This window comes from Nicotiana sylvestris, chromosome 1 (genome assembly GCF_000393655.2).
Source record: "Nicotiana sylvestris chromosome 1, ASM39365v2, whole genome shotgun sequence".
In the NCBI taxonomy this organism is placed as follows: domain Eukaryota; kingdom Viridiplantae; phylum Streptophyta; class Magnoliopsida; order Solanales; family Solanaceae; genus Nicotiana; species Nicotiana sylvestris.
The window spans coordinates 125,340,927-125,349,887 of NC_091057.1; the positions used below are offsets into that span (position 1 = coordinate 125,340,927).

The following is an 8,961-nucleotide window of genomic DNA, read 5'->3' on the forward strand; positions in this document are numbered from 1 at the left end:
TTTATTTTTTTACCTTTTTTTTTGCAATTTCAAACTTCTGTTTTTTCGTTTTCTGTACCACCCACCCTCCAAAAAAAAATTTTCTTACTTTTTTTTTGTAATTTCAAATTTTTGTTTTTTTCATTTTTCTGCCCCTGTTCCCCCACCCCCGCGCGCGAAAAAAATATTTTTTAAATATATTTTTCCGTTTTAGTTTTTTATTTATCGGTTTAAATGCTCAAAATTTACAAGTTCCAAAGTTATGAGTTCGGAGGTTTATGTGTTTGAAATTTACGGGTTTAGAAATTATAAAATTTACGGGTTTGAAATTCCACGGTTTCGAAAGTTTAGCGATTCGAAAGTTTATGAAATTTGTGGGTTCGGAAGGTTGTTGGTTTGAAAGTTTATTGCTTCATGTTTATTATATCTAAATTATTTATGAATAGTACTCTTGAGAAGCCATTTTTCTTAATTTGCGTATTAAACACCGAAAAATGAATAAGATTACTACTTGTTTTCCAAGAAAATATTTTCTTGGAAAACATTTTTCATTATACCAAGCACACCCTTAGTCGTTATGGTTGTTGACAGAACATCACGACACAAATGTTTAAAAATTCACCATTGATGACTTGGTAATGCACACTTTGTTTAGGGAAAGTTTGAAGACTGATTCAAACAAATTTTTAACTATAAATAGGAGCACCTCTCTAATCATATTTCTCACAGATAAACAAATTGTTTCAATATATACAGAGTTGTTTCTAATTTGCAATGGCTCTCAAGTCCTTTGTCTTAACCATTGCCATTTTGGCTGTTGTCTCTTCAATAAGCCATGCATCTGATCCTAGTCCTTTGCAAGATTTTTGTGTTGCTGTTAACGACTCTATGGCTGCTGGTAAATTTGCAGAATTTGATTGTTTGTTTTTCACTTGTATTTGTTGTTATTTTCACTTACTAATTATGATTTTTACGCAGTTTTCGTGAATGGAAAAATATGCAAGGATCCGAAGGTTGTCAATGCTGATGACTTCTTCAAATCAGGCCTAAACATACCTGGAAATACTTCAAATCAAGTCGGATCAGCTGTAACTGCTGTGAACGTCGGCAACTTGCCTGGACTCAACACTCTGGGCATTTCGTTAGTTCGTATTGATTATGCACCATATGGTCTCAACCCACCTCATACTCATCCTAGAGCAACTGAGGTTCTTGCTGTACTCGAGGGCACTCTCTATGTCGGTTTTGTCCTTTCAAATCCCGGACCAAATATGAAGAACAAACTCTTTACAAAGATTCTAAAACCTGGAGATGTGTTTGTTTTCCCAATAGGTCTCATTCATTTTCAATTTAATATTGGAAAAAATAAGGCTGTTGCATTTGCTGGACTTAGTAGTCAAAATCCAGGAGTTATCACTATTGCTAATGCAGTTTTTGGCTCGGATCCACCAATTAATGACGACGTCCTCGCCAAAGCATTCCAAGTTGATAAGAAAGTGATCGATTATCTCCAATCACAATTCTGGTGGGACAACAACTAAATTTTATTACAAGCCAAATAATACTATGATGTTATTATTTTATGCTTGTTTTTGGAATTTAAGAAATCATAAATAAAATTCAAGATCTAGTCCTTTGGACTGGTTTTCCTTGATCTTTGTATTGGACTTACTAAAGGAGGAATTTTTTACGGTTTGTTTTAGTAAAAGTTATGTTTATCATTTGTTATGGTTATGTTTTCTGACCCATACACCGGTTTATTTTGCTCTACACTATTATTTGGCATGCTTATGATTAAAAAGATGAGGTGTTTCTGAATACAATAGATTAGCATTCAATTATTTGCTATAAAATTTAGAAAAAGACACTCATCAGTAAGCAAGTGTTATTTAAGTCCTTTATTTTTGTTGTGTTTTTTCATTCAAAGAAAGAAAGTAAGAAAAAAGGAATTAATCAAGCCAGCCGCCACGTAAAAAATTAATATGACAGTTGTTGACTTAATTGTCAACATATGTTGACTGCTTTCAAAATACAAATGTATACCAAACCAAGTAGTAGGGGTGCGCATTCGAATCGGTTTATCGATAAATCGAAACGATTATTTGTTATTGGTTTATCGATTTCAATTTCGAAATTTTCCTTATCGAGTTATCGATTTTGATTTCGATTTTGTCCTATTCGATTATCGGTGTATCGATAAATCGATAAGATATACTAAAAAGATAAATATAGCCTTATTCTATAATACCCTTTCCTTTACCCTAAGTCCCTAACCCTATTATTTCGTCTACCCATTCTTGAGCGCCACTTTTATGGATCAGTAGCCGAATGGGTTTTTCCTATCAATTCACAAGTATGTGTTTCTCATTTTACATAATGGTGTATTTTCTTGTATTTAGGTTCTTCTCAAGTTTAATGTTCCAGAGGAGCAGATTGCTAAACTAACAAGGTGGCACCGAATTGCTATGATTCGCAAGCTCTCCAGCGAGCAAGCTGCATCAGGTGTCAAAGTTGATCCGACAACGATAAGCAAATATGCACATGGCCAGCGCATGTCCTTTTTGCAGTTGCAGCAGCAAACCAGAGAAAAATGTCAGGAGATCTGGGACCGACAAGCTATGTCCAAAATCTTAGTGCTGTTGATGGTGAAGAAAATGAGAGTGACTCTGAAGTGAACAGTGACCTGGACTCATTTGCTGGTGACTTGGAAAATCTTCTTGACGCAGAGGAATGCGAGGATGGTGAGGAGGGTAGTCATGAGCCCAAACATGATAATGTAGACAGTGTCAAAGGACTCAAGATGAGAAGACGCTCCATTCAAGCTCAGGTGGAAGAGGAAATCGAGGATGAGGCAGCTGAAGCTGCAGAATTATGCCTCATGCTCATGGATGGTATGGAACATGGATATATGTATATATTTATTAGTATATGTTATTTCTAGTCGATCCTTGGCATCTTGGTGCTATAGTCTGCAAGATTGAGAAAATTAAGAATTTGGTGTACTTCAATATTACTTTCCTTTTCCTGGAAAATAGAAATTTAGTGGGAGGAAATTCTGTAGAAAAAGGAAGGTAGGCATAAATTTTACTAATTTTGGCAAAGAAGCTTCCACCAACGATGTTTGCTAGAGTTTGTTAGCTGCTATGTAAGTTCTCCATTTTAAATAATATACTTGTAAAGGAATGTGATGTATTACAAAATTCTTAATATTTTTCTTAATTTCTTCCAGGTTTAAAGGTTAGGACTTTCAACAAGGGATACCAAATTTAAGGAATGATCATATTTAAAGCTCAAGGGAATGAAGTTCAAATTAATGGAAAACGGAATTAGCCGTGATGATATATTTTTTTATACCGTTGGAGTGTTGGTGGCGTACATTTGATCCCTTACTTTAGTTTCGTTGCATGTGCTTATTGACACAATTTTTATGTTATAAACGGTGTTCGTCTTATTTTAGCTTCTTTTTGTCCATATTAGTTAGGCGTGTTTATAGCGATATACTTTCCGAGGAATCCCGCAAATTTTCTTATTGGTGTAATCGATAACTGAATCGATAAGCCCCAAAAATCGGTAAATCGAAATCGAAAAAATCGAAACCTTATTGAAACAATAACGATAAGCATATGTACAAATCGATAATCGATAAGTAATTATCGATAAGGGTCAAAATTGAATCGATAAATCGAATGCACACCCCTACCAAGTACTAGCTCTTGTACAACGAAAACATCACATTCTAAGAAACATGCGCGACAGGAGTTTTCAGTGGCCACTGTTGTGGCGACCCTTTTTGTCGCCAAAGTTAAGCCTGTTTGGCCATCCTTTTTGAAGGAAAAAGTATGTTTGAGTAGAAGCAAAAGCCGCTTCTAAGAAGCAGAAAAAAATAGCTTCTCCTCATAAGTACTTTTTTAAAAAGCACTTTTGAGAAAAAATAAACTTAGAAGCACTTTTTAAAAGCTTGGTCAAACACTATTGTTGCTCAAATGTTCTTCTCAAATTAATTAGCCACCAAAAGTACTTTTTTAAAAGCACTTTTAAAAAAAGCACTTCTCAAAATAAGCAGATTTTAGAAGCTTGACCAAACAAACTATAAGACTATGACGACCTAACTTAAATTAGTTTGTGGCATATTTGCTTACCTTTGTGGCGAGATTAATCGCTACAAAAGCTAATAATAAAATAAATTACCCTATGTGATAAAGATTTTGGACACAAAAAGTAAATAAATGTGTCACAAATAGGTTTGACGTAGTCTTTACTAAAAACAGTGGCATATAATTGGGCAACTTGGTGCGCGACTAAAGTGGTCGCTATCTTAGTCACTGTACACCCTCCGTAAATTTTTATTTTTGAATAATTTTGGAGACCTCCTCACTATAGCTTTACATATTACTAAATTTAACTAACAAAAGAAGTACAAAATATCATATTAGAAACGGAAAAGGGTCAAAAATATCCATCTACTATCAAAAATTGTCAAATATATCCATCTACTATCGAAAATTGTTTAAACCCATCCTTTGTTATATTATTTGGCCATTTCAAACTCTACTGTTATACTATGAAATAAATTTGTCCTTTATTTTTAACGGAGGGACATGTGTCCGCTCCTTATTAAAAGACTCATGCCCTATTAATATATTCGCGTATACTATATCTTGATCTTCAATTTTATTCAATCTTATTGTGTATAATATATCTTGATCATAACATATACATAATTAAGAATATCATCAAATAGTAAGTTTCAATAAAACATGGCTAGTTGATTTACTCTCTTTAATTTAGTTGTTGTCCCACCAAAATTGTGCTTGATGTTAATCAACAACTGTTTCGTCAACTTAGAATGCTTTGGCGAGGACATAATTGTTAATTGGTGAATCGATCTGACCCAATACTGCATTTTACAATAGTGATAACTCGTGAATTTTGGATACTTAGACCAGCCAATGCAAATGGCATTAATTAGTCTTACCTACATTAAGTTGAAAATGGATAAGACCCCGAGGAAAAACGAAAACATCTCCGGTGTAAATCTTGCTGAAGAGCTTGTTCTTCCCTTAAGGACAACAAAAACCTCATGAGTTCCTCTAGGATGTGTATGGGTTTGATTAAGACCACGTCGTGCAAAATCAATACGAGCTAAAGAAATTCCTAGAGTATTAAGTCCAGTTAAATTGTTGACGTTTACAGCAGTTATACAGCTGATCCAATTTGATTTGATGTATTTCCAGGTTTGTTTAGGCCTGGTCTGAAAATCGAAGTCATCAGCCGTGACAAGTTTTGGGTCCTTGCAAATTTTTTCATTAATGAAAACTGTATAAAAAGAACAATAATTAGAAACCAAGAAATTAGAAAACCCCAAGTAGAATAACAGAGAACACCATATAAATTTTGAAAATCATGAAATAATAAGTACTTTAATTATAGGCATTTAAGTCCAATAAAACCCCCCAAAATAAATAATGAATTATATTAAGCTTCGTAATTACCAAGTCTTCCACGATATGATTAGTTTATAATAAACCAAAATCGTGAACGCTTCTTCAACAACTACAGAGACTAAATCTTAATTACTTTCCCTAGACTTAATGGAAATGGTCAGTATTATTACAAGAGTAGCAAAGTATGAATTTAGAAAAGAGAAGGTATTATTATACTGCTTCAAATCATTCAATAGTTTACATATATATGCTTAATTGAAATGGGAGTAGTATGAGCAAAAGGGAGGGGTGTCATTGTTACTTGTTGGCGGAACCATTTTACTAGTCTGTAAGGAATGGGAATAACATTTTATAAATTCAAATAATTCACATTTATGTACCACTTCAAAATTCTCCATACTTATTAACCAATTTCTTATTACCACTAATACAATGTGCATGTTACGACCGGGATTTCCCACCCTCGGGAATTGTGATGGTGCCTACTCATAAAAGCTAGGCAAGCCGAGTATTATAATTCATTAATCTTTTTCCTTAACCTTTTTAACAATTCAATTTAACAAGCGATCAACAGCGGAATAACCCAAATAATAAAATAGATGCGGAAGACGAAATCTGATAATATCACCAAATACTAATACGGAAATCCAAAATATAACTCTACCCATAACTGGTGTCACAATGTCACGGACTATCTATGAATACTACAAACAGTAGTCTGAAAGATAAATACAAAGTTGTCTCTGAAATACATAAAAGAAACAGAATGGAAAGATAGAAGGAGACGCCAAGGCCTACAGATGCCTGCAGGACTACCTCGGGTCTCTGACAATTCAAACACCGAGCAACATATGAAACAATATCCTTCTTCATCCTTCCTCACTAATAATGTTGCCGCAAGTCTTGATACATCTTAGCGGCGCTCAGATGAATAAAGTACCGGGAACTATGAGCCTCCTCTAAAATCATCTCTCGGAGTCCATCCACAGTAGGCACACAAATACGATCATGCATCCTCAAAACTCTATCACGCACTGTGTCCTGATAATAGGCGAAATCTAGGTGATTTAGCTATTGTTTATGCTTCCGCTTGATTATATTCTGATGTCATATTATGGTCAATTGATGAAAAATAGGCTCTAATTGTGATATGTATACATTGCAGGATGAGGAGCCTAAATAATGCTTTCAAGAGGATATTGGAATGATTTATGAGCAAGAACAACCCCTAGGAGTCGAGTGTGCGGAAGGACGAGACGGAAAAATGGACGGAATCGAGCTTCAGAAGCGCGCTAAGTAATGCGCTAACTCCAAACTTCGCGCAATAGTTAGCGAGCTTTTCTGCCTGGAATCCAAGAGAAACGCGCGAAGTAACGCGCGAACTCCATACTTAGCGCAGTAGTTCGCGCGTGTCCGATCCGGAGAAACGTTGCTTGGGGGTAAAATTGGAAATCTGGAGGGAAACCCACTTAACCTATATAAAGTCAAGCTCGCCCAAGGTTAAGAGGGGGATTTTTTTATAGTTTAGTGGAGGATATAGATAGGCAAGAGGCAAGGAGGAGTTTTGATCATCAAAGTCTTCTTTTCTTCTTTTGTTTTTGCTGTTTGTGATGAAATTGAACTTGTTTATGATGAACCCTAGTATGAGCAGCTAAGACCCATTGTTCTAGGGTCGTGGGTAAAACATGAATGTTGTTGTTTGAAGTTTAATTTGACAAAAATTGGTTTATCATATTGGGTTATTTATTTAATTCTGTTCTTAATTTTTTTGCTGAATAGCTAACAGTGAAATACTATCTACGAATCTTCAGTTGAACTCGAAAGTGGGAACTTTAGATTGCATATAGAATTAAATAGAGCAAGTTTTTGAACCCGGGCCTCGGGGAACAAATTTGCAATTAGGATAGACATATACCCAATTGCCTTGTTTGGTTGGAATACAGGAATTGTAAATGCGTTCTTGTTAATCTTAATTCCATAGACATATAGGCATTGAGTTGACTTGAATAGGCGAGTAAGAACTCGACAGATTCTTATGAGTAATATCAACCCTGTCAATCAATAACCCAGATAAATTGATTAGTCATTTCGAACCAAGAACATAACACGAATGTAACTATGCCCGTGACCCTGGAATATCTTCTCCTATTGTTTGTTATTTGTGATTGCTATCTGTTTGGTTACTTGCTTTAGTTAGATCAATTCTTTATAGTTAAGTAGTAAAACAATTACATCTCTCTCCTATGAACAATATCTTGGGTAGATAAAGAAATTGGGTTTGAATCAGTCAACAATTGATCATAAGTTTTCGTGGGAACGATACTCTACTCACCATGTCCCTAAGGACACACAAATGAGGATTATCATACTGTCGATCGCGGATACGCTCAAACAATGAAGAACGAGCAACTGTACAAGCTAACACACGATTGGGCTCAGAAACATCCAACATCACGAACTGATTGGCCAAAGCCTGAACATCCAAAGTAAGCGGTCTCTCACCGACCGGAATATATGCAAGACTGCCCATACTGGCTGACTTTCTACTCAAAGCATCGGCCACCATATTGGCCTTTCCCGGATGATATAAGATGGTGATATCATAGTCCTTCAATAGCTCCAACTACCTTCTCTGCCTCAAATTTAGCTCCTTCTGCTTGAACAAATACTATAGACTCTTGTGATCCGTGAACACCTCACACGACACGCCATATAAATAGCGCCTCCAAATCTTCAGCGCGTGAACAATGGCTGCTAACTCCAAATCACGAACTGGATTATTATTCTCATGAATCTTCAACTGTCGTGAAGCATAAGCAATGACATTGCCATCCTTCATCAACACCGCACCAAGTCTGATACGAGATGCGTCACAATAAACTGTATATGTGTTGATACCCAATTTTTTACTATGTATTTTTTATACTCAAAATACTTTCAAAATAGCATGCATATACATATATAAGCGACCAAAGGCTTTGGTATTTTTCCCAAATTATTAAAGATTTTTAAAACCGATTTATGGCCTATTTTGCACTATAAAATCCAATAATTATTCCCAGAACTTGTCATTTTGGTGAAAAACTTGTTTTATTAGACAATTTACATCAAAATATAATTTACATGATTTTTGCATAATTTTACAAGTCCATTTGTTATTTTTAAAATTAAATTGCATAAATTGCAATTTTAGCCCACTTTCAGATTTAATAGAAATTTTAATCACAAAATCAGTCCCAATATTTTTTAATTAACACCTACATGTGTTTGTTAACTCAGCACTTTTAATTTGATTTTTAAACATCTTTTACTATTTTTTATAAATTCAAAAGTGAAAATGGCTATTTAAATTTCAGCCCCATTTGCTTTCAATTATAGCCTCAATTCTAATCCCAATCAAGCCTCAAATTAAACAACCCAATTTCGAATTTTACCCGACCCAGACCCAATCAAACGAACCTGCCCGGATCCCATCTTAAATCAGGGCCGTTGATTGTTTTAATCAACGGCCCCCGTCGGCCCTTTCCTTTTTAACCCA

General features: G+C 35.1%; 2 protein-coding genes and 1 pseudogene across 2 annotated transcripts; 2 read left to right on the top strand and 1 right to left on the bottom strand.

Moving 5' to 3' along the window:
* The first annotated feature begins 697 nt into the window (after positions 1–697).
* Positions 698–1,633, top strand: LOC104242175 (putative germin-like protein 2-1). The gene is made up of 2 exons (XM_009797199.2): positions 698–877; positions 958–1,633. Exons 1-2 carry the CDS (start codon positions 754–756, stop codon positions 1,518–1,520), a joined length of 687 nt encoding a protein of 228 aa, XP_009795501.1. The 5' UTR covers positions 698–753; the 3' UTR covers positions 1,521–1,633.
* Positions 1,634–1,720: 87 nt separating this feature from the next.
* On the top strand, positions 1,721–3,370 carry LOC138886478 (transcription initiation factor TFIID subunit 1-like). The gene is made up of 2 exons (XM_070167632.1): positions 1,721–2,870; positions 3,209–3,370. Exons 1-2 carry the CDS (start codon positions 2,570–2,572, stop codon positions 3,247–3,249), a joined length of 342 nt encoding a protein of 113 aa, XP_070023733.1. The 5' UTR covers positions 1,721–2,569; the 3' UTR covers positions 3,250–3,370.
* Positions 3,371–4,796: 1,426 nt separating this feature from the next.
* Positions 4,797–8,262, bottom strand: LOC104242178 (germin-like protein subfamily 1 member 18; annotated as a pseudogene).
* Positions 8,263–8,961: the final 699 nt, after the last annotated feature.

Bases quoted from the DNA above. Each gene is read 5' to 3' on its own strand.
- LOC138886478 (XM_070167632.1), top strand. From the start codon at position 2,570: ATGTCAGGAGATCTGGGACCGACAAGCTATGTCCAAAATCTTAGTGCT. The intron at 2,871-3,208 runs GTATGGAACATG...AATTTCTTCCAG, and splicing joins ATGCCTCATGCTCATGGATG to GTTTAAAGGTTAGGACTTTC.
- LOC104242175 (XM_009797199.2), top strand. From the start codon at position 754: ATGGCTCTCAAGTCCTTTGTCTTAACCATTGCCATTTTGGCTGTTGTC. The intron at 878-957 runs GTAAATTTGCAG...ATTTTTACGCAG, and splicing joins TAACGACTCTATGGCTGCTG to TTTTCGTGAATGGAAAAATA.